Source organism: Phocoena sinus, chromosome 10 (assembly GCF_008692025.1).
Source record: "Phocoena sinus isolate mPhoSin1 chromosome 10, mPhoSin1.pri, whole genome shotgun sequence".
NCBI classification, from domain to species: Eukaryota; Metazoa; Chordata; class Mammalia; order Artiodactyla; family Phocoenidae; genus Phocoena; species Phocoena sinus.
Window position 1 is genome coordinate 47264907 of NC_045772.1, and position 27133 is coordinate 47292039.

The window sequence follows — 27133 nt, forward strand, 5'->3', positions numbered from 1 at the left end:
TTTAAAGGTTATTTTTGAGTTTTTTAGGTAAACAATTGTATCTGCAAATAATATTAATTTTGTTATTTTCAACATCGATTCATTTCCTTCCCTTTCTCTAACAAAAAGACTCAGTAAGAGTCCACTATCTCCTACACCTTATAATAAGCTCTAAGAACACAGCAGTAAACTAGAGAGGCAAGGTCCTTGCCTTTGTTAAACGTAAATTCTAGTGTAGTACACAGGAGAATAAATAATTAATAAATACATACTTCAGGAAGAGATAGTTGCTGTAACTGTTAAAATGCAAGAAAGAAGTTAGGATATAGTAGTAGTAGTACTGATAGTATATACAAGCTACTTAGGAAAAGAGTGATCAGAAAGGCTTCTCGGGTAAGATAGATTAACAGATACCTGGATGTAGTGAGAGAGAATACCATGTGAAGATCTGAAAAAACTAAGCGCAAGGTCCTGAGACAGAAACAAATTCAATGAGCCAGAGAGTCAGCCAGGATGACTATGTAGTTAAACACTAATCATGAGGATGACAACAATAATGGTGATAGAAGGTATCCTTATTTTATACTAGATTTTAACAAAATATTTATTATAAATTGGCCTGAGAGAAATCCTAGTTGCCATAATTGCTGTAGGCTAACACAAGTATGAAAGTTAGGTACGAGCTGAAAATGGTTGCCATTTGTCAAAACAAGGAAGTAGTCTACTCTAATCAGTTTCATGAGTTTTTTTTTTTTTTTTAAAGTAAGGATAGGTGCTACATTTCATGTCTTTATAGCACATACTAAAACAAGGGAAAAGAGGTTCCCACAAGTTTGTGTGTCTAAAATGATTATGCTTAAGAATCACCAAATGAGTGCAACAAAGACTCAAAAGACTAGAAAATACATTAGCAATCAAAATACAGATATAGTTTTTAAGAAAACCCTAAAATTGCTTAGATTATACCGCTCCCAAAGAGTTGTCTATTGTGTCTTATATGAATGTTTTTCATTTTCTATAAGTCTCCAAAAAAAGATTATAATTAAAAATCACACAATTACATGATACACGAACTATCAGTATCCATGCTTTACATATAGATAAGGAAACCAAGGCACAGAAGAGGTCATATAACTTTCCCAAAGCCACAGAGCTAATAAATGACAGTGCTAAGATTCAAAAAAGGAAAAGGGAAAGGGAGAAATCAAGCCCACATCTGCCTACGATTTACTTAATCTTGTGAAAACATTTAAGTAATATATCTGTAATTTATATTACTTTTATACCTCAAAAACAGCAAATTCAGCATTCTTTTGAAAGACACATACATGTACAGGCATCTCTTGAAATAAAAGGCCTTGGAAAATATGAAGTAGCCCTAAAGAAATACTTAGCAATTTAATCCACACAATCTTATAAAGAACAGTTTACCAAATACTTCTACAACCATGCATATGATGAAGAAACAATTACGTTTTATGCTCTATGGTTAGTGTAAATCAGGAATTGGTTAGGTTTTGGGGGTCTTTTTGCTTTTGGGGTTTTTTTTTTTGATAGTTGGCTTAAAGATTCACTCAACTACTGGCCAGTTGTCCTTTATCGTAAATTACAATTTAAAATAATTTTCTCACTGTTGCCAGGAAGGAAAAGAATACAAAATTAACCCAGTCATTTTATTATATTTAAATTTTTTCTCTTTAAAAGCCTTATAAAGCACAATATAATCATTATCTGCAGATGATATACATAACTACTAAAAAAACCAAAAGAATCCATGGCATAATGTTATTATTATTCATTATAGTAGCAACATTTAATACTTACTATTTGGTCTTCTATTAGTTTTGCATACAGTTATCATTCAGTCCTTAAAACCACCACCCATTAGACATGTACTATTTTTATTTTATAGATGAGAAAACTGAGACATACAGAGACTGAGTAACCTGCCCAAGGACACAGCTAGTAAACCATGTGACTGAGATATAAACTCATAAAACAGGATGTCCAGAGCCCATACTCCCAATCAACAAAAACTAATAAAAAGAGTTTTGTAAGGTAGTTATAAAATAAATATATACACATACAAACTATTTCATATATCAGTAAAAACCAATTAGAAAAATGTAATGAAAACGGCAACCATAAAACCCTACTTCTTAAACGGCATAAAGAACAGAAACAGAAGAGAGACGTACTCTTCTGAAAGAAGGTAAACATCAGTATAAATGTGCAACAGTCAAAAACATTTTTGTAAAGGATGTGAAAGACCTTACCTAAGATGTGAAAATTGCCTATAAAGCTACAGCTATTCAACTATGTTGTAGTTCTTCCAAAGAATCAATATGATATACAGAACAAGAGTTAAGAAACAGGCCAAAAAAATCAGACATTAGTATATATATAAGGGAGAATTCCAATTAGCCATAAATGAATGGTCTAACTCAGGGGTGGGCAATTTACTGAATGCAGGCCAAATCCAGCACACTGCTTATATTTGTAGGGTACATAAATTAAGAATGATTTTTCACATTTTAAATGGTTATATAAGTACCTACATATTATCCTTTATTTAGCCTCTTGGCCCACAAAGTCTAAAATATTTACTATCTGGTTCTTTATGGAAAAGTCTTCTAACCTGTGATCTAAACTATAAAAAAAGTGTTGGGACAACTGGATACCAGATAACCTTATGGGGGTGGGGGGGTGGCACGAGGAGGGTAATCTGGCACCACAAAATTCACACCTTAATCCAAAACACACATCTAATGAATGTAAGTTATATGTGTAGAATTAAGCACAAAAATGCTAGAAGAAAGTAGGTGGGGAAAGTCTTCCTAGGTATGATCTCAAAAACTGAAAACATTAAAACCAAAAAACCCACACAAAACTGATAAGTCAAATTCAATAAAAATGATAATTTTATATTAAAAAAACCTAAAAGCAAAAAACTGAAAAACTACTTATGACAAGAGGTTATTAACCTTAATATATGGAAAACACAGACAAATAAACAAGACATCAGCTCAAAAGAGAAATAGAAAATGGCACAAAAACAGTAATCCACAAAGGAAGAAATAAAAATGCATATATGCAATGGAATATTACTGAGCCATAAAAAGAAACGAAATTGAGCTATTTGTAATGAGGTGTATGGACCTAGAGTCTGTCATACAGAGTGAAGTAAGTCAGAAAGAGAAAGACAAATACCGTATGCTAACACATATATATGGAATTTAAGAAAAAAAAAATGTCATGAAGAACCTAGGGGTAAGACAGGAATAAAGACACAGACCTAATAGAGAATGGACTTGAGGATATGGGGAAGGGGAAGGGTAAACTGTGACAAAGCGAGAGAGTTGCATGGACATATATACACTACCAAACGTAAGGTAGATAGCTAGCGGGAAGCAGCCGCATAGCACAGGGAGATCAGCTCGATGCTTTGTGACCGCCTGGAGGGGTGGGATAGGGAGGGTGGGACGGAGGGAGATGCAAGAGGGAAGAGATATGGGAACATATGTATAACTGATTCACTTTGTTATAAAGCAGAAACTAACACACCATCGTAAAGCAATTATACTCCAATAAAGATGTTAAAAAAAGAGGGGAAAAACAGATGATAGTAATTTTACTAATTACTAAGTTGAAATTAAGTATATTAACAATTCTTATAAATATATATGCACACATTATTAGATGTATGCAATATATTATATATAGTATTAGCATATATAGTATATAATGGTTTAGGTTACATGTAAAATTGTTCATTAAATGATCCTGAGGTATGTGTTGTTTGCTATTTATAAATAATATAATTGATTCTCACATAAATTAAGGGATTGAATCAAAAAAAAAAAAAGGCCATCTACACGGAAAAGACATATTGCCGTGTGTGTGTGTGTGTGTGTGTGTGTGTGTGTGTGTGTGTGTGTAAATTAAGCAATGTTTTACTGCACATTAAAACAGTAAGTTTCTTTTGTCTATCTGTAAAAACTTAAAAGCTGGTATTCTCAAGGGCACAGAGAGTGCTGATGAGAGTAAAAATTGGTGCAAACTTTCTAGTGAAAGACATGTCAATATGGCCCAGAGATTTAACTACTAATATATTTTGAAATAAAAATATGTGAAGTATAGAATCAAAATTTTAGCCGTAAATTATTCCCGACTAGCATTATTGGTAATTTTCCCCCTCCCCGACCCCACACATATTTTCTAAAGTTTGTGCAATACCCCTTACTATTTTGTAATGAAAAAAGTACCAGCAACACAGAAATTTATAAGTAGCTACTATATTATTATTCCCATTTTCAGAAGAAAAAACTGAGGCTTGGAGAAGTTCTTGCTAATAGGCAAAGCCAAGATCCAAACCCATATCTGTCCTGTTTTAATCTCCATGTCTTACTACCTTATTAATTTAAAAAAAAAGTTTTGTGAAACAAATCATTCTGTTATTTCTGTGACAATTAATCTGGAATAGTAACCAACATATGTATATGAGTGTATGTAATAATTCTGACTAAAAAATTCTGACATATAATACAGTATTTCTGTTCCCTAGAAGACAGACATCTCTGTCATTCATTCTCTGCACATACTTTATAAAGAATTTCAGTTTGAAGGCTTTGTATCTTCCTGATAAGAATGAATGCTTTTCATCAATAAGTAATATTCCACTACCATTTTTGCATCAATCTTAACTTGCACTGTACAATCACAGTAACACACATGCACATTAGTTTCTGCAATGATGCTACCGGAAAGACATCCCAAATTATTTAACTATAACATCAAATCTTAAACTTAGAAATTTATGTAAAAAATAATTCAGTTATAATTTACATCAAATAGCAACTAGCTAGAAAGGCAGTAAGATAACAGAAAATTAATTAGATGACATTATTCTGTCAGCTATTCAACTGCACAAGAAAGCCACCAAACACAAAATTTGAAAAGAGTCCTAATAATGCACTTGATAGTTTGTTGCCAAAACGACACAATTTTCAAATAAAAATAAAGGGGAGGGCTTCCCTGGTGGCGCAGTAGTTGGGAGTCCGCCTGGTGATGCAGGGGGCACGGGTTTGTGCCCCAGTCCAGGAGGATCCTGCGTGCCGCGGAGTGGCTGGGCCCGTGGGCCATGGCCGCTGGGCCTGCGCGTCCGGAGCCTGCGCTCCGCGACGGGCGAGGCCACAGCAGTGAGGGGCCCGCGTACGGTGTGGGGGAGAAGGGGAATATCACCAAAACAGGAAAACAAAACAAAACAAAACCCCACCAAAATTCTAACTTAAACCTTGAGTAAGCCTATGTGTGAAATTCTAAGACACAGGAAGTAATTTACTAATGATCAACTTTAATGAAAAATGATAGCATTTGTTACAAAACTTAGAATTTTAAGTGTTTTAAAACATCAGAAAGAATCTCATTAGATTAATATCTAGAGTAAATTGCTGTATAGACAGGGAAATTAGGAATAGCAAATTTATAAAAGTTTGAAAGGGGAAAAAAAGTTGGGCAGGTACAAAGAACAAGAATGCAACTGGTTTGACTACAGTATATAGCGTATAATTTAAAGTGGCTTACCAGAATTTGAAAACAACAATGGAATTTATTTTAAAATATTTTATCTATTTGCTAATTATGACTTGGCTGTGTTCTAAATCCTTTCATTCCAAAAGGGATTACTGAACTACTAACCTTCCAAAGCATTTAACTCATACTTCTATAATATATCATCTTCCATGTTTTTGAATACAGTTCTTCAAAACTTTTCTATTGTAGCATACCTATAGCTAACAGAGGAGAGATGGTCTGCCTATCTGAGGTCTAGGATTATAACCAGAATAACAGAAAGCAAAGGAAAGGTTTCATTGCAGCCTGACATTATATCTTTAAATCTGTACAAATCAGCTTTCTGCTCTTTATAAAAGTATTGTTTTAATATAAAAACAAGTTATTTCACAAATTAAAAAAACAATCGATGTTCTAGAAGTAATACCTTGTTTACCCCATGTCTTTTGAGTACTTCCTACCACAGTATTACCATATCTCAACTTGAGAATCATACAGTATTTTGTCTCCAATAAGAATTTAAGAAAGCTCATCATCTTTGTATCCCCAGGGCCTAGCACTATGCCTAAAACACAGTCACTCAACCAAAGGTGGTACTCTACAGTTCATATACTGCTTTTCAGGAATCAGAAAGAGACAGACATATACTATTGAGTAAACACAGCTTAACGGGTTAACTTACATCTTTTTCTGACCGATGCGGAAACATAGAAGACTGGCTGTAGTACATGTTTTCATCATGGTAGTCACTGTCGACCCCCTCTACAAACTTCTTTCTTGAAGCACCAAACATGCTGTTTGTCACCTAAACAAAAATATTACTTTTATCAAGAATAATGTTTTGGAAAATGTCAGGCTTTATCTTACTCCTATGTGGAAAACATAAAATGAAGGGAGCATTGCTAAGATAAAGAAACAGATCAACTAAGAATTAATGATACAGGTGAGAAAGTCATAACAATGTAGTAGTAAATGTTTACTTTCAGGCCCTGAAATCAAGAGGAGAAACTTAAAGTCTGTCACATGCAATGATTCCAATTATTTTAAAAGAAAAAATATTACTTATTCTTGAAAATTGGCAACCCAATATAATTTTCCCATACAAAGATTTTTTTAAAATTAAGTTTGGGTTTAATTATTCAAAATTTTCACATGCATCTTCAACATTAGTGTCTTTGTCATTGTTATACCTACTTTTTAAATTATGCTTTCCAGAGCATATCATCTTCACTTACAATCTAAGTTTACTGAGATATAGCACTTTTTGAGTCCATGTATAATGGCACACTGGAAATCTTATCTCAAGCCACAAGCTCTCACTCATGTAATAGTAGGATAATTTTTTCACTCATCATCCTGGTATAAATTTATGATCTCTACTACATAACCTGCTTACTCTTTTGCTTTTTAAGTCTTTACCATATCCAACACGAGTAATTTTGAGCCCTCATCAAGATAATTACTAAATCTGTGCTAATTTTTATTTTATTTTTTTCCATAAGGTGACCTGTATAAAGCTTCCAAAACTATCAACTGACAGGTTATTTAATTAAGGTCAATGTGTCTTATCCCTAATAGTACTCTGTAGATCAAAGTAAACTGAAATGTCATGATAGACTTGTAAAGACTAGAATACACAGTGACTATATTTTTTCACAAAAAAAATGGGGAAAAACTCATCAAATTTGACATCTGTCTGGTACACTCATTATGAATAAGGGTATTTTCTTCCACTGTAAGAAAAAAGGAACTTTCTTTTACTTCTCATTTCAAAATGAAACACTGTAGTTACTGCTGTTAATCAGTAGACATGGTGAATTGGTATACTGCAGATTTTAAGGCTAAATTTGATGTGCAAGTTTGTTGAAAACACCTATGTTACTTAATAATTGCTTTATATTTTAAGTTCCTTGTTAAATCTGTAAGAAACTCAAATATTTAAGTATTCTTCCTGTTGAAGTCTGAGAAAAAGCTATTCAGTTAAATATGAATACCAGTCTGAAGACAACTTAACCACTGCTTTGCTGTATGTTTTTAGGCTATATATCTCTTTAGGTGTGAAATACAGAAAGATATTTTCAAGGATCTATTAATTTGTTAGAACATACTTTATCTTCTTTGGGCAGTGGGCTCCCTGGTGAATCTCAGGCAAGGACTTCTATAACTCTGAATGTAATTTTAGGGACTAGGTAGGATCCCTCATGCCTAGCCTCTAAGCCCCTCTAAGTAGTCCCTAATAGGAAAGAGAGGTTTTTTAGTGAGTTTTATTTCAGAAAAGTAACAGTGGAAAAAAGCACTTTAGAGTCTGCAAATTAAGACTCTTTACACATGAGATTTTAAAGGTTTGTTTTGTAAAAGGATACATTTAATTCTCTTTAAAGGACAATTACTACTGAGCTCTAATTCTAAAAAAGGATAAACATAGGAAAATGGCATGAAACTTGCAGAATTCACTAAAATTTCAGGAGCGTACCAAGATATCTCTCATCAAATTTTATGTACATAAGTTAAGTCAAATGGATGCAAAGTGAACTCTTAACAATTGTGATGTAACATTCATCATCAAAACCAATTACAGACTCTTAGAATCCTAAAATTGAAATTAATTGTACTGAATAAAAAAACTTCATTCTAATATTGTGCAAAGAGGTTTTACTGTTTTGAAAGCAAAACTAAACACGTGAAATGCCTCAGACAGAGGAAAACAGAAATGTTCTCTTTCACCAATACCAAATTTTCCCAGACTCACTGTGTGTGTGCCAGAGGGAGGGAGAGAAAACACAAACATGTAGAATTTCATTTTTGTTTTGTGTGCTTCGACACAAATTACACAACACTGAAAATACTAATTATTTTTACATGACTTCAGAAAAAAAAAAAAAAAAAGAGGTAAGAGTGTAATACTCTGCCTTCATTTAAATGCAAGCCCCAGTCCCAGGGATTGGTACTGGTATGAAACAAAGAATTCTCGGATCCATGGCAAAATCAGAAAGAAAAAGGAGGACAACATAGTAAGTTTTACAAAAAAGCTAATTTTGGGCTTCTCTGGTGGCGCAGTGGTTAAGAATCCACCTGCCAATGCAGGGGACACGGGTTTGAGCCCTGGTCCAGGAAGATCCCACATGCCGTGGAGCAACTAAGCCCTGTGCCACAACTACTGAGACTGCGTTCTAGAGCCCGTGAGCCACAACTACTGAGTCCACATGCCTACAGCCCGTGCGCCTAGAGCCCATGCTCTGCAACAAGAGAAGCCACTGCAATGAGAAGCCCACACACCACAAGGAAGAGTAGCCCCCGCTCGCTGCAGCTAGAGAAAGCCAGCGCACAGCAACAAAGACCCAACTCAGTCAAAAAAAAAAAAGATAGTTTTATTTAATTTTAAAGGGTGTGTCTTGTATTCCATACAGAATGATGGAATGGAGTAGAAAAGTATTTTAGACTAGCCAGGAAGGGTGAAACTAGGAAAGTAACAATGAAGCAGAGAAGTAAAGGAACTAACTAGCTAAAGACAGGAAGAGCAGTCAGTGCAAAAGTGAACAAGGTCCTCAGTGGTGCGGCTCAAACAGAATGAATTCAGTGGAAGATGGCAGGAACTGAAGTCAGAGATACTAGTGTGAGCAGATCATGTGTCTTGCAGGCCTGGGGAACTCTGGATTTTATTCTATGTGAAATGAGAAGTCAAGAGAGGATTTGGGGGAATTCCCTGGTGGTCCAGTGGTTAGGACTCGGTGCTTTCACTGCCATGGGCCCAGGTTCAACACCTGGTAGGGGAACTAAGATCTCACAAGCTGCACGATGCAGTCAAAAAAAAAAAGAGAGAGAGAGGATCTGTGGGCAGTTTAAGTGACATAATTTGGCATATTTTATTTATGTATATATTTAATATGAGTGTAGCTACTCTGTAAGGAATGGACAAAAGAGGGGACAAGAGTGGAAGCAGGGAAACAGGTTGGTGAGAGATGGTGGCTCAGACTACAGTGATAGTGGTAGGGGATATGTCAACACTGTACTGAAATATATTAAAATTACTGGTTATATCACATATATTAAAGTCAATTTGATAAACAGAAATTTAAAATACTAATTTAAAAACAAAATCATACTTCATTCTACATTACATATAAAATTTGTTCAGATATTTGGTATATACAATTTGTCAGCTTTCTTCAAGCAAACATATAAAGGGCTTATATCAATTCTGTTAACTGACCACCTTCTCTCTCAACTCTCGTATCACATGTTTTAACAAAGGAGAAGTAAAAACTGAGATTTCACCAAGAAAAATACATGAAATATGTTGTACCAAAAGCAATGTTTCTTAAGTCTTTTTTGAATACAGATCTAAAACATGTAACTAAGACATTTAACACTTGCTTTGATTCCATAAGAACTAATCAGGATACACACACACATGTTAGCTTACACTAATTCTTTCTATTAGCCTGACAACCCCCCGCCCCCCAAAAAAGAGTTGGCCTCAAAATGTAGTAGAGAGGAATTAAACTGACAAGCAGAATGGAAGCACTAAGTTGGCTGGCTGTTCCCAGTAAACACCTTCATTACTTAATTAGGACTGGCTATGAGTTCCTAAGGTCTAACATTCTTAATATATAAATATAATATTTCAAAGCCAAATGCAGTAACTCAGAATACTCACAGAGAATTCATAAAACCTCAAACTTGAGATAATCTTAACCAACAACTTCAAAGATGGGTAAAGTGGTCCCTGATCCAGGTGGGATGAACGGTAATTACAAAAGGGAAAGAATAAGAGGCAAGGCCTGGAGCTTTTTAAATGGTCACAGAAACAAAATAGGACACTTTACAAGTGAAACTTCAAAAATAAATTTAGATAGATAGATAAATAAGTAGATAGATAGGTAGACAGGAAAGGGTGAAAAATAGATCATATCCAAGGCAGGATGGGCGGTATATAATCTTGCACAATTTTCCTTTAGCAAGACCTCTGGAGAGGAACTTACTCTAAAATCATTTATTGTCTATCATGTGGCATGCTGGCCCAGGCATGGAATCCTATTCTCAGGGAACAGAAACACATCCCATAGCAGAGCGGTCCTTTTCCTGATAGCAAACAAATATAGTTTGATTTTGAAATCTATCTCCAGTCTTAACGTTCCAGCAGCATATTTTAAAGTGCTGCTAGACATTTCTGTATGAGAAGTGCATTTTAATAAATGAAATCAGTAATATTTAAAACTGACTTTCCGAGTTACTTTCTCCTGTTCTGTTCTGCATTATCATCACATTCTAACCTTTCTTCACAGTGGCTTTCACATTTGTTTTTTGCCATTCTACCTATCACCTTCTTAGTTTAAGCTATGGACTAGATTTTTTTTTAGCCCTTTGACTGATCTCCCTTCACATTTCAGTGAACATGCTGAGGGTTTCCTATATGAATTATGCCAAAAACTGTGCTAATGAACACAAAAGCTGAGTAACAGCCCCAAGTCTTGAACAAGCTCACAGCCTAGTTAGGAGAAACACCTGTAAATAAACAATTACAGTATGAAAATCTGTACAGGTGTTTTGGGAACACAAATAAGGGAATATCTAACTCTATCTGAGGGAAACAACTGAAAGGTCTTATAAAGTAATATTTGAACAAATATTTAAATTTGTTAAAAAATTTTTTTTAAAAAAGAAGAAGAGTGTAGGGTGGGAGATGAAGCAAACTTTGGCATAAGAAACAGCAGGCATAAGTTCAGAAACACAAAACTTTTAATACAGCCAACAAGGAGGATGTCTGGAAGGACAATGATAGGTGGTAAGGATAGGTGGTAAGGAAAAATAGGCTAAATTTCAATGCCAGGTTAAGAGGGCAAGGATATAGACGGGAAAGCCAGGTACAAAAATCTAGGTGAAGACTTCCCTCAACTAACACTTTACTATGATGTCATATTCATAACCACTACAATGACTTTGACACTTTCCTACTCTCGTATCTCTTGTTAATTTCCCCTAAAGGATGCAGACCAATATTCCTGAGATCATGACCTTAACATAATTTTGCAGCAGTAATTATCTCAAAATCCAACAACAACCTTATGCCTCAGCTTAGTTTGGGTTATTCACAGTTGTTCCTGTACATGATAATCTCTGGAAAATGCCATCTGTAACCCCTGACATCTTCAACAATTAAAACTCAAGCTGAGCAGATTAACTCTAAATATTTATTGAAATCATCCATATCTTTCCATCTCTGTCATTTCTGAGAACAAGCATTTCCAATATCCTTCAATCAGGTCTTTATTAATCCATTCTCATTCCCCTCAAATTTACTCTCCCACATCAGCCAAGTAAATTTTTAAAATAAAAATTTAACAGCCATGGCTCTGCTGACTGAAATGCCTCATCAGCTTTCCAAATCAGTAATAAGGCTTATTAAGGCCCTATGTAACCTCTCTGACCTTAACTGTCTCCACAGGTCCCCTGCCACCACTAAACTACTGCCACACCTTCAGTTACTCAAACACAAGTTCTCTTCCACCTCCAGACCTTTGCATAGACTGATACCTCTACTTAGAATGCTCTTTCTCCCACTCTTTGAAACTTTCATACTGAATCAGGACCCCTGGCTTGCAGTCATTGAAAATACTTTATCATAACTATAATTATACAATAATAAGAAAAAACTTTTATTAACCACTTACTATGCCAGGCAATATACTCCAAATGTTTCAAAATGTATTTATATAATCTTCATAATTTACTTAGTAATAACTATATAAACATGTATGTAATCCTCATGTATTTACTTATTTAGTCTTCATTTTTAGATGAGAAAACTGAGAACTGGAGAAGTTGGGTAACTTGCCCAAGGTCACATATCTAATGTGCCCAAGATTCCACATCTGATAATTGACAGAGACAGGATATGATCCCAGACAATCTGTTAGAGTCCCTACTTTTAGCCACGATAGTACACTGACTCTCAGAGATACAACTAATAGTTTAATGTTTGTATTCTCCCCAAACTGTAAGCTTCATGACGGAAGAAGCAGTAAAGGGCAAAAAGGGGTACGGGGCTTACTTTGCAGTAAACAATGGTAAGCAGAGGGTGCCACATGAAATATTTGCGCATGTCAAAAAAAGATCTCTTTAGCGGAAGAATGAGAATGAACTGCCTGGACAGAGGTATGTGAAACAAAAGCTAGTCTCTACCAGACTGATCATATCTATTTTAGAGAAAGCAAAATTAATTTTAGAATAAAATTATGCTTAAAAGAAAGAACACCACCACTACACCAATTAAAAAGTAATTACTATTTCCATGTTCCAAATTAACTAATATTTTTACTTTCAAAATACAGTGAACATAATTTAATCATTCAAGGAATTAGAATGGTTATTACAAAACTCTAAAATTTTTGTTGTAAGCTACTGAAATAGACACTGTAGCATTAAACGAGTAGAATATGTTTACCAATTGGGTTAAAACAAGACCAAATCCCTGATGGCAACTTTTTCTTGTGATTCTATTTCTAAAGTAGCCAGGAGTTTTACTGTTAACATGCTGATACACGTGTCCCATCATAAAATCAACTCTTTCACAACACTGAAGTACGAAGACTTTTCTATAGCCAGCAACTTTTCATCTTTAGGAACAGAGTATGCATCCACCTTGTATTATAAAGGGTAAAGAGAACCAAATGTAGGTGGGGGTTGGGGGTGACAGGACTGCTCTTTTACTACTGTTTCCCTAATGGAGATTTTACTATTTCACTCTGATTGCTGAATACAAAATTTGACTTCTTACTTTTCCCTCCCAATTTCATATTCACTATCAGCAAACACTTCACACCCATACATATACACACAAGTTCTCTGTTGTTTATAAAGCAGGCAGAAAATTAATAAAAATCACAATTTCCATTAACATTTATCTGCCTTTATCAAGATGTAGTCAATCAAAATTGAAACCAATCATGAGAAGCCATAATACCTGAAGATACTCTGGTTATCTTTATTACTGACTTTTAGAGGGAAAAGCTGATAGGTCAAATCCACTGAAACACTGCCCAAAATCTATGGAACTAGAATACTGTACACCTATATCAAATATGATATACTACCACCTAGAAATATTTATAACCCAAGGAATTTGTTTTAGTGGTATTTTTTGGTAATAGGATTCTGAGCTACCAATCCTACTTCACAACTGTTATAAATAATCCTAATTTTATTTCGTTCCGGAAAACACTAAAAAAAAAAAAAGAAAGAAAAGAAAAGAAATGGGATTAAATAAAGGAGAGAAAGGCACTTACATTAGAAAATAAATCTAGCTCCTCAAAGAACAAAGAATTTAATATCTGGAAGTCTTTAGGAAAAGAATGATCTTTCCTCCTATTAAAAAACATACTACTCTTGAAGTCCTACTAGTTCTAGAATACTGTGGCTTGATATAATATAAATAAATGTATAATGAATAGTTTACTAATCTACTTAGTATGGATCTAAAAAAAGTGAAGATTTAGGTACATTTTAAATTGATAATTTCTAAATTCATCAACTTAAATTGATACGGAAATAAAAGCAATTCATTTCATAGTTTTAGTAAATGCAGACTGCCTGATAAATGAGCAATAAAAGGCTTAATGAATACTGAAAAGGCAGTTAACAGGTAGATGCAAAGGAAACTGACCGGAAATGTGATTCAGCAGGAAACTAGGGGCTTATAGGAACATATCAACAATCATTATTTTGGAGAGTAGTTAAATATTTTGGCACAGAGTTCTGTACAGGGGTTACAGGAATACTTCATAAGAGATATCATCCCCCACAAAACAGGGTAGCTCCCATTTGATAAAAAGATAGAGAGGGCATGCCAGGAGAGCGATGAAAACACATCACTCTTCCTAATCCAAAAACTGTTTACTGAAATCTGGTACCTGAAGCTGCTTTACTGAGATGACATTCCCCAAACCATGTACACCATACCTTAGGGTGTGCCCCCACCAAATCTACAAACCCTCTAAAGAGTATTACCAAAAGGCCTATCAGCGCTCCTGATCAGTCTGACTTTGATCTAGGGAGAATATGTTGTGCATGCTTCAACTTGAAGAAACAGATTTTGTGGTTTTTCAAATTTTTAAAGTTGCCTGTATCAATATGCCTCATACAGATTCAAACTTATAACCACCAACATATAAGCTTTAAAAGACACGTACATCATCCTAAAATCAAAACACTAATAACTCAAAAAGTGCTAACCGTAAAAAAAGCACACCATCATATATTAACTGAAGAACCAACTATAAATGGTATGCCTTATGACCAATAAGTTAGATTTGAGAACTCACACAATAGGGCCTAAAATTAAAATAAGCAATATTTTATCCTTAAATATTAAGATATAAATTTATAAATTACAAGTGGAAGAACATATAACAGTAGAAAGCCCATAAGTTTAGAATATAAAACAAATCCTCTAAGTATGAAGGAAATGTTTTTAATGAGGTTGACTATCTTACGCCAGTGTCAGAGGTGGGGGTGGGGAGCGCTCCCTAATGCAGAGGACAGAGGGCGGGAATCCATAAGAAACTGATGGATGGTCTGCTTTGCTGGGGGATATGGATTTCTACAAGCCTCCCAATAAATTTAAGAAATGCTCGAACTTAGAGGAAAGGAGAGAGAAACTGCTGAGGATTCTGTATTTTGAGGCCCTGCTTTGAGACTTGAAATGCCAAATATTTGGTGCCCCAATCTCTTTAATCCTGACATACTTTCTCTGAAGAAATGTTAGCCATCACAGGCTATATTCTATTTTTCCTGGGTATAATTTTGAATGTCTTGTTATGTGCAAAAGAATCTAGAAATAACGTGAATAAGAATTACATGGGATAGATCTGGGAGAACTAAAGAAACAAATTTTTTTTTTTGCGGTACAGGGGCCCCTCACTGCTGTGGCCTCTCCCGTTGTGGAGCACAGGCTCCAGACGCGCAGGCTCAGTGGCCACGGCTCACGGGCCCAGCTGCTCCGCGGCACATGGGATCCTCCCGGACCAGGGCACGAACCCGCGGCCCCAGCATCGGCAGGCGGACTCTCAACCACTGCGCCACCAGGGAAGCCCAAGAAACAATTTTTGAAGTCTTTCTGAGAAGAACCTAAAATGATAGTATTTATTTGTGAGCAAAGTAGTGCAGACCCAGGGCTACACTGCTATAGAACTATTTCTAAAAATTCTGCATTAAGAAAAAAAAATCTGTATTGTTAGATCATGATTTCGGATACAAGGAACACAAGCAGAAAACGACAGGAGTGTTAGCATTTTACACACACACACACACACACACACACAATTTGGGTGAGCTTGTTCACTCAACAAATGTTTGCTGAACTTTGTACCAGATATTGTGCCTTCACCGCTTCTATACTTATCTTTGTTAACCTCAAATCTAGAGATGGGTAGAAATGTTCTAGTCTTCCTGTCTAGATTTCAAGGAAAAAGATGTTTGAAATTTCTATTCTTTCAAATTTTAAAAATATAGCTACTTGCCTGAAACTTTGGGAAAGGGAAGAACAGCATGTCTAAAGCTAGTGGAAGGAAACTAAAATATGCCTCCTTCTGATACCAAGTTAAACGTAGCAAAATTTTTAGTCTATGGATTTATGCTTTCCCTGACTTTTTCTCTTAGCTTCTTTTCTGAACATGAGTTTTCTGGTCCTGCTATACTCTGTGGAGAATATGAAGTTTTAAAAAAATCTAACAAACTTCCTTTGTATTACAACATTAATGGTTTATTCAGTTTAAGGTTTTCCCTCTTTCACATCTAACTAATAAGAAATGAAATTATTTCTTAGAACACTAGGACTTTAATAATTTATGAGATAATTTTATGAAAAAAATAATTTATAAGAAACACTATACTTTTAAACTAACAAAATGGCCCAACATCCACCCTTAAAATACTGATGACAGCACCATTTTTCCCCCGGTCTTTCCCACCACCTACTTACCTGTGCAATTTCTTTCAACATTGGCTACTCTGGGGATTGGAAAGCTCAGGGCTGGAGGCTGAAGTGAAGAAGGAAAGGTTGGAGGGTGAGCCATGGCACCAGCCCCACACTAGAAGCGCCCCTGAGATACTACAGCAGGGTTGACACCATAGCTCTGAAGTTCAAACTCCAGCAAACGATAAGAAAGGAGTCCAACCAGAACATGATAAACGATGGGATTCTTCCGCTCTTTGAAAAATAAGGAAATCATGCTATAAAGATCTGAATGTCCAGTTTCAACATTATGACTCCCTGTTCACCTCTTCATCATTCCCCAACCCCAGATTCACCTCAGACTGATTCAAAGTGCTAATCAAAACAAAGAGGGTGGGGGGTGAATCACACAAGTAGAGCTTTCTATAAACTTGCACACAGAAAATGAGGATAGGGCTCACCTGGCCACCATAAAAACGTGCAAGACAATTATGTTAAAATACTCTGCCTATCTGCCCCTTGAATACTTTCTTGCTCTCCTAAGCACTCAACATTAAATCTAAGGCTCTCATACGCATTAACATTAATACCATCAGCCAGCAAAATGCCAGCTGGACTATTTGGATGTATTGATATTTAAATTCCTACAAGTGGGCCAATGAGCTTTTCAAAACCCAGGGATAACTTTCGGTATAAGGATATTCCTTGGGGGAATTTCCTGTCAAGTCCAGCGGTTAGGACTCCGCACTTCTGCTGGGGGCCGGGGTTTGATCCCTGGTCAGGGAACTAAGATCTTGCAAGCTGTGCAGCATGGCCAAAAAAAAAAAAAAAAAGTATATTCCTTGGGAGGAAACTAATTTTTCAAAAGTGTTCCACTCTGATAAAAGCAAATAAGGACCCCCTCAACTAAAATAACGTTAATCAAACTAGATGATAAAAAAATCATAGACTTTTAAAGAAATAAATCTAAATACAGGACTTAAACTGTGACTTTTATGAGAATGTGAATCCTCACTTTATAATATAAAAAGTAAATTACTGATTCAGAGGAAACTAGACTCTGATTATTATGACTACTAAAGCTAATAAAAATAGATGCTCATTTAAGTTATTTAAAGATAACATCTACTCAATAACAAATATTATTGGAGGTGGCAAATGTTTTAAAACAGTAAATTACATATAGTGAAGTATCAGAATCCTAAATTATGTTATATGAAGCAATTAAAAATAAAAAGTATTCCTTTAGCAAGGGAACACAGGACTTTTAAAATACTTCTAAACAGCTTGCCATATAAATTAACTCAGTAAACATTATTCAGTGAGCATCTACAATGTAATGCGCTAAATATATTTACATTTATACCCTTATGTACTTTATCCATTTGATGCTCAGAATAAAGAACATCACAAATCAAAAGAAGTAAAGAAGAAAACACACTTACAATGCTCCTGCACCATTACTCTGGCCTCCAGGCCTTAGTGAACTTACCCTTCATTACCTGCAATCTCCTACCATTTCCCCCTTCTCTTATTGTGTTCCTGCCCGACTGCCCCACTCCCCTGGCTATTCCTCAAACACAAAAGGCATACTCCTGTCTTCAGACCTTTGTACTTCTTGTACCATTCAAGAATGCTTTCTTTTTAGGTATCTACATGGCTTCACCTCACCATACTCATATATTGAGCCATCCTAGTGAGGACTTCACTGTTTATTCTATTTAAAAGTATACTGTCCTTTTCCCCAACCCCTTAGACACTCTCTATCCCCTTTCCTGTTTTAATTTTTCCTCCATAGCATGTATCAAAATATAATACACAATGCATTTTATTTATTTTATTTAATGTCCTCATATACTCTAAAACATCAGCTCCACGAGAACAGAATTTATTTATTTATTTCGTCTCTTTGTTCACTTCTGTCTCCACAGAATCTGGAACAGTGCCTGGCACTGAGTAGGCCCATAACATGAACGTGTCCTCCTCTTACTCCACACATGCTGTTACTTGAGCGTTATTTGACAGTAACCCATCACTGCAGTGCTTACAGTACATGTGAAAATTTTATGAGCATAACAATTATTTTAAAAATTAATGGAATTATGTCAAAAATTAATGTTAATTTTTGCATTTCTGAAACATATGAATAAAGTTGTTTTATGCCTTTTCCCACTGAAATTGACAACCACTTCCAAAATACCTAATAGACTAACAGACACCTTCAGTGGTTAGAATGTCATGCCACGAGAAGTACCAAATAAGGATTTGGAGATGAAAATTTTTTTTTCTATTTCCCAAACTTTTTCTCAAGTTAGATTACCTTTATAAAAAAAGTTATTTCACGAGTATTTCAGACTTAACAGTTTAATATGATGAGACAACACACATCTCTTTTCTATCAAAAAATCCCACTAGAAGAATTATACTACTTAGAGCCACTGGGTTGCACTGTAGTCCATGGGAATATGCACTCCTTGAGAACAGTGTACTACTAGAGCAGCCTAACACAGTGGGCCTGGTACAAATAAGCACTAATATGTGTTGAGAGTTTATCAAATGATAGGTACTACTCAAAGCACTTTATATATATTACCTCACTTAATCATAACAAAACCCCTGTAAGATGTACTTTTACCTCAAATTGAGGCACAGAAGGGTAGGGCCTATGGACTCTCATTAGATTGAAAATATTTCTCTATCACAGTTATCATGAAGAATACCCAGTCCCTGCAACCCCAGTAAGATACTAAAGATTTAATCTCCACAAAAACCCAAGTGGATAGACTCCAAATTTTAGAAGTTAGCCGAAGCATAGGTGAGGGTGAGGCATGGGCTTGAAAATTGAGAGGTGAAGACCTACATTCTGAGCTGTGGGATCCTCCGCTTTCTTTCCTTAACCTGCTTACAGAACACTGTCAGTCAGACTTAAGAACCACCCCTCTACCCTACCTCTCTACCTGTGGAAAAACTGAATTGCTCCGGAGAAACAAATGTCACACACTATCATATTTTTTTATCTTAGGTATTGGAATATCCCAAAGACCTGTCCTATTCTAGGATGTGATAGTTTAGGGTGAATATGACTTGACTTATGTTTAGAGGGCATGTGAAATTGAGAACCAGGTAGATTCATCTACTCTAACCCTAAAAGTGGCCCTAAAGTAAAGTGCTTGAAGAAACTAGATCCTAAAGATTATAGGTGGGGAATTTTTGAAGTATGTCATCAGTATGCCCATATTCAAGCAGAGATAAAAGAAGCTCAACTAAAAGAACTGTGGACTGGGACTTCCCTGGCGGTCCAGTGGTTAAGACTCCATGCTTCCACTGCGGGGGGCGGAGGTTTGATCCCAGGCTGGGGAACTGGGATCCCACGTGCCACGCAGCACGGCCAAAAAAAAAAAAAAAGAACTGTGGATTGACATGACAATTGTGGGTTAGGTAAACTTTCTTTTTTTATTTTTATTTTTTTATTTTTTTGCAGTACGCGGGCCTCTCACTGTTGTGGCCTCTCCCGTCGCGGAGCACAGGCTCTGGACACGCAGGCTCAGCGGCCATGGCTCACAGGCCCAGCCGCTCCGTGGCATGTGGGATCTTCCCGGACCGGGGCATGAACCCGCCTCCCCTGCATCGGCAGGCGGACTCTCAACCACTGCGCCACCAGGGAAGCCCAACTTTCTTTTTAAAGGGGCTATCTTGAAGATCATGACTCAGACTTTCAAGGAACTAAGGTAAGGTGACAGGCAGTGAAAGGAATCACAAAACGCAAAATTCTTAAATAAAAATTTAATGATTTTAATGTTGTCTATGTTACACATAACATAAAAAGCTTTAAAAAAATTTAAAGTCCTTCAAGTAGAAGGAAAATGATACTATAAAGAAAGAAGGGAAGGAAGGAAAAAAAAACAACCTCCTGGATTGGTAGTGTCTTAGGCACTGGCAAAAGCAAACACAAATCCCCTTGGGAAAAATGTCTTTTCATCTAGTCCTCAAAGAAGTCACACAGATTTCTAAGAAACATAAAATGGTAACTTACACACCTACAAGGAATCAAGGTATCATAAGTGAGAACCAGAAGAAGCAAAAGACATGAGAATGATCTGTGGCAACTTTCAGCTGCTGGATTTATCACATATTAAACATAAGCATGTATAAAATGATTAAATAAATAAAAGAAGATATATTAGAGTCGAAATCTAAACAAAATCATGGTAAAAATGTGAAAAATAATGATAAATATGTGGGTATAGAAGACAGACAAGATTAACGAACTTGATCTAATGGAAACAGAGCAATACACCTGCCAACTGGTCAATATGCATTTTGTTCAAGTAAGTAAACAAATAATTGATATCATACTGATCACATTCTCTAGCTACAGCAGAATATGTGAGAAGTCAGCAATATGAAGATAATTAGAAAAGCCTCATAAGTTTGGAAAATTAAAAACACTTAAGACTAAAGAACAGTAAAACAAACCCTAAGGAATAAAAGGAAATATCAATAACTTAAAGAGTATAAATTGATGAGTATAAAACAAAAAATAAATTTAAAGCAAGGGTGACAAATAAGATGAAAAGGCACACAGTCAACAATCTTACGGATGAAAAAAGATGCTAAAAAATATTTAAATATTATTAATATTTAAATATAAATATTTAATATAAATATTTAAATAGGTAGCATTATGAATAATTTCTTAATCCTGATAAAGAATATCTACAAAAAAAACCCAAAACCTGCATCAAACATCATATTTACTGGTGATAAAGTTTGTAAGACAAGTAACAAGAGAAAGATTCCTACTACTAACACTTCTACTCAACCTTGTATCAGAAATGAGTGCGTTCTGAAAAGAAACGCAAGTTATAAAAATTGTAAAGTATCAAAACTGGAATTTCCAGATGATATATTTATTTACATGAAAGAACCTACCCCACAAATAACCTACAGATAAATTATAAGAATAAAAATTTAGGGACTTCCCTGGTGGTCCAGTGGTAAAGAATCCATGTTCCAATGAAGGGGACACGGGTTTGATCCCTGGTTGGGGAACTAAGATCCCACATGCCGCGAGGCAACTAAGCCCGAGCACAACTACTTAGCTCACGCCCCTCAACCAGAGAGCCTTATAACCGCAAACTACAGAGCCCACGTACTCTGGACCCCGTGTGCCCTGGAGCCCGCGCACCACAACTAGAGAGAAGCCCGCACCCCTCGACAAAGAGCCCACACCACAACGGAAGATCCTGCATGCCTCAACGAAGACCCCGTGTGCCGCAACTAAGACCCGATGCAGCCAAAAAAACAGTAATCAAGTTTAAAAGTCAACTGTATGTCAATATAACAGTAACATCTATAAAATATAATTTTAAAAATACAATTTACCAAAAAAAGCAACAAAAGTACTTATGTATAACTCTGACTAAGATTTATAATTCCATTATTAAAAAAAGACAACTTTATTGAGAGAAAATACAGAAGACCTCAGTGTATGAATTCAGGGAGAGGAAGAATAACATAAACATATCATTTCTTCCCCAAATAAAAATGAAGTCAATAAAATTCCACTTGTAAACACAATGACTTTTTTTTTTTTCAAATTCTAAATCTGTCACTGAACAAAAGGCCAAGAAAGTGAAGACAATAATAAAGACCAAGGTGGAGAGACAGACATGAAGATTTAACACAAAGCTATATTAGTTGAGAATGTGGGACACTGGTGCAGGCAGAGACAAACACATCAAAGTAATAAAATAGATATAAGAAACAGACCCACAAATATAAACGAACTGATTTATAACAGAGCACTGCTGATTAGGAGGAAGAAAGAACAAAATCAATACATGAGGCTAATATAATTGATTATCTTTATGCCAAGAAAAGGAATTTGGTCTCCTCAAACCATATACAAAAATCAATCTCAGAAAGATTTAAACATGAAAAGACAAAATTAAAAATCTTTAAAAAGACATGAGAATATCTTCTTTTAATTTCAATAGGGAAATATGTCTCAAACAACCTCAATAAATTTGAAAATTTTTAAATTTGACATTATTAAATTTCAGATCAATATGAACACTGTTGATGGGACTCAAAATTGGTATAAACACACCTAAACATATTCCTAGAAGACCTTTTGTGAATTTAATTTTCATAAAATTTGAGACTACGACATGGTTCAGAAAACTTCTCTAACTTCATAAAGCTCCTTCTTCTGTTGTTTTCATGCAGTCTCTAAAAGTACAATGGCAAGTTTGCTGAGGTTTTCTTGGCTCTGTTCCCCTCTCCCACTTTAATCTGCTCCTTCTCTTTCCTCTGTCCCTGTTGTCCCTATCCTGCTCAATTTTGATTCCACTCCCAGAAACTTCTCAACAGGGTCTTGGAAGGGAGCACTGGTGGGTCAGTCTTGAGAGTTCAGAGCTAGGCAGCTCAAGTCACTTTAGGCCTCACCACAGGTCCCTTAACCCTGATCTAATAAAGTGGGCAAAACCTCCCCAATTTCAAATTGGTTAATCACACTTACCACTTTCAAAATGTCTCTTCACCACTTTGAGGTGCTTCTATGCCCAGGTCCATACACCCCAATGCTTCTATGTTCTCATGCATAAAAACTGATAAATTTAGGTCTTTTGTTAGACTTTCACCTGCTTATATTTTGAGGTTCATGGAGATATTTCATCCCCAGTTTTTGTTACAAATGTTTTCATGGGTTTTGGTTTTCTATCTAGTTGTTCTATTTTTATATGGGAATTCAGAAAAATTAAAAAAACAAAGAACTAAGCTGTCACCATCAGTGCAATCATCCCAGAATCTAAGTAAGGCCTGAGATTATATTTTAAAAGGTAACTATGCACCAGTGTTTTCTTAGGTCAGTCTCCCAAAGCAATAGAAATAAAAGCAAAAATAAACAAATGGGACCTAATCAAGCTTACAAGCTTTTGCACAGCAAAGGAAACCATAAACAAAATGAAAAGACAACCTAGGGACTGTGAGAAAATATTTGTAAATGATGCAACCGACAAGGGCTTAATTTCCAAAATATACAAACAGCTCATACAATTCAATAACAACAAAATCAAATCAAAAAATGGGCAGAAGACCTAAATAGACATTTCTCCGAAGAAGACATACAGATGGCCAATATGCACATGAAAAGATACTCATCATTGCTGATTACTAGAGTAATGCAAATCAAAACTACAGTGAGGTACTACCTCACACCAATCAGAATAGCCATCATTAAAAAGTCTACAAATAATAAATGCTGGAGAGGGTGTGGAGAAAAGGGAACACTCTCACACTGTGGTGGTAATATAAATTGGTGCAGCCACTATGGAAAACACTATGGAGGTTCCTCAAGTTGCCATATGATCCAGGAATCCTACTCCTGGGCATATACCCTGACAAAACTGTAATTCAAGAAGACACATGCACCCCCATGTTCATAGTAGCACTATTTACAATAGCCAAGACATGGAAACATCTGTCCATCAACAGATGAATGGATAAAGAAGATGTGGTACATATATGCAATGGAATACTACTCAGCCATAAAAAAGACTGAAATAATACCATTTGCAGCAACATGGATGCAACTAGAGATCATCATACTAAGTCAGGCAGAAAGAGAAAGACAAATACCATATGATATCACTTAAATGTGGAATCTAAAATATGACACAAATGAACCTGTCTATGAAAAAGAATCACAGACACAGAGAACAGACTGGTGGTTACCAAGGGGGCAGGGGCTGGGGGAGGGATGGAGTGGGAGGTTGGGGTTAGCAGATGTAAGCTTTTATATATATCGACATATACATTGATATATAGGTATATATCCAATAGGATGAATAAACATCAAGGTCCTACTGTATAGCAGAGAGAATAATATTCAATATCCTATGATAAACTATAACGGAAAAGAGTATTTTTTTTTTTTTGGAAAAGAGTATTTTTAAAAAAGTATATATATGTATAACTGAATCACTTTGCTGTACAGCAGTAATTAACACAACACTGTAAATCAACTATACTTCAATTAAAAAAATAGTAACTTTGCTTCTATATTTTCTGATTGATAGAAGTATCTACACTAATGTTTTAACTTTCTATTTAATGATGAACACATTCCATATTCATGATTGGGGCAAATTATTTAAATATAAAATGTATTTCTGAAAGAGAAAACAATATTTCACATGTAAAAGCCTAGAGCTAAGTTCCCAAAGGAGTACCACAGTGAAGACAAAAGGATGCCGCCAGATATTTTAAATCTTCTCAGGGAACACGTCAGATATCAGATATCTGTCAGATATCAGATACCACCTGAACTACGTAAGTGGTTTAGACCTAATTACTTAATTTAACAAAACTGTTAACATTTCTGTTGGCTCAGGGGCACTGTGAAAAAATTACTAAGATACTAAGGGTGCCGTAGAACCATGTACCTTAGTGAAACCTGCTTTGTGGAAAACAAATGTCATCTCATTTGATAATTTCAGAAGATGAGTAAAAAAGTATCAGAACATATAATGCACTCAAAGAAAGACCAACATTGTTAGCATCACGTAATAAACCAACCAACGAGGAACTTGGGAATTCATTTAATTTGATGTTTTTGGTTGGCCAGAGGAAGAAGAAAAAGATGAGCCATGGATGACAAATAAACGTCAAAATTTATTTGAAACAAATATTTAGGTCATGGAGTCAAAATAACTTTTGCAGCTGATAATACGATCGTGACATGAGCAGAAGCATCACATTTAAAGTGCAATTACAAAAGCGATCTCATTTTAGCAGGAATTGTATAACTGCGAGTGAAGACAACTTAACAGTCACCAATTTGAGTTTTTTTATTCCCCTTCCTTCATCCTGTGGCTACAGCCATGTTTCCAAGAGTTTCAAGAGCAATAAACTGTGAACCAGTTCACTGATTTCAGGTACTTATTTTTGAACAAATTCCTTCCTCAGCTCACTCTTGCTCACCTTAACCCAGGGCCAAACAGCAAGGATGTCTAAAGCCTCCGTCTCTCTGTTCTACGCGCTAGACCTATTCTGACAACTCTTGAATTGCTAAGTATTCATTTTTCAAAAATTCTTTTCCATTTTAAGTTTTCTTTTTATTATGCATCTTTAATGTACGTAATATATCAGATTCCAAGTGCTTTGATGCTGGTGCTGTTTTCAATCATACTAGAAGCTATCAAGAAAAGGTTATAAGCTATGTTACAACTATGACTCTAAGATACCATCAGTTGTAAAATACATCCTGATAGCAGAAAGATAAAAATTTTCAACAATGTGTTGTCACTTATAATAAAAGAAATGGGGTACTTCATTGCTTGTTTAAATTTTTACTGCAGTACAAAAGAAAAAAATGTAATTTGTATACAGTATTGTACAATACTCTTGCATACTGAATGGAAGCACACGTACCAGATGAATTTGTATGTGCACCACTGATTGTTAAATAATTAGGAAACTTGTGTTTTAAATGCTTTACATTATGCAGAATTGTCAGATATCTGAAATGTCAGATAGGTGTTGAGTGTTTTAGCAATATCTGGGAAATTGTTTACGGTTTGGGGTGGGCTGGAAAGTCATTATTTTTTTTCCTATTCAAAATAACAGAATATAGGGAACCACTTTTCAAAAAATTGCCACATGATACATAAAGATGCACCTATATACTGAAATATATATGTAATAAAAATATAAAAACAAAAAGAATAAAACAAAATTCAAACAACAGAGTACTTCTGGGGAAGGAGGCAGTGGAAGGGTAGGTAGGACATGGAAATACCTCCATTAAGTACAATACTCAAGCTGTAGAAAAACGCGTATTTGTTAAAAACAAAGACAACAAATCACATTTGCACCTATATAATCACTAGAAAAGATACACACTAAACTGTTAAAAGTAAAATTGTGAAGGTAAACTTTCACATTCTATAGCTCTGTAATTTAAAAAAACTAATAGAAAGGAAATAAAATAGTTAATGGCAGGGGGAGAGAGGAGGAAATAGCAATACAATCACTGCCATCATTCTCTGACAGGATACATTCCACAAAGTTAACGTGGTATTCTAGATAATGAGGTATTCTTAAGGAACATACAGACTAGGATGCATTAGATCTAGTTTATAAATAACATACACTGAACTAGCTAGCATATGATGTGATGACCTCAAAGTAGCATTCTAAAAATCTTGGAGATATATATATATGAGTGGCATTTTCCCCAGCACACTTTGCAGTTTCTTCCTGTCACCTCTTTCTTTGTTTTAATTTTATTGAAACAACATGCATTTGAACACCTATTATGTAACTGAAACCATGCTAGGTACAGGCAGTACCAAAATAAATATGGCTCCAGTTTTCAAGACACTTGTAACATACAGTAGCACTGTCTAATACAACTCTGTGCAATAAAGGAAAAGTTCTATATCTGCACTGTTCAATATGGTGGCCATTAACAGCATGTAACTATTGAGCATTTGAAATGTGGTCGATGTGACTGAGAAATTAAATTATTTTATTTTGTTTAAATGAATTTAAATACCACTATGGCTAGTGCCTACGGTACTGGACAGCACGGGGCTACAGCAAGACAAGGAAAAATAAACATAACTA

General features: G+C 35.4%; 1 protein-coding gene across 6 annotated transcripts in view; it reads right to left on the reverse strand.

Moving 5' to 3' along the window:
- CNOT2 (CCR4-NOT transcription complex subunit 2) overlaps positions 1-27133 on the reverse strand; it is a 111725-nt gene that overhangs the window by 39214 nt on the left and 45378 nt on the right. For 4 of the 6 annotated variants that reach the window (XM_032645840.1, XM_032645841.1, XM_032645844.1 and 1 more), the window contains exon 3: positions 6233-6355. In XM_032645840.1, the coding sequence (XP_032501731.1) occupies positions 6233-6355 (123 nt within the window). Of the gene's footprint in view, positions 1-6232; positions 6356-16528; positions 16587-27133 lie in introns of all 6 variants that reach the window. The other 2 variants (XM_032645842.1, XM_032645843.1) reach the window with 1 other exon arrangement.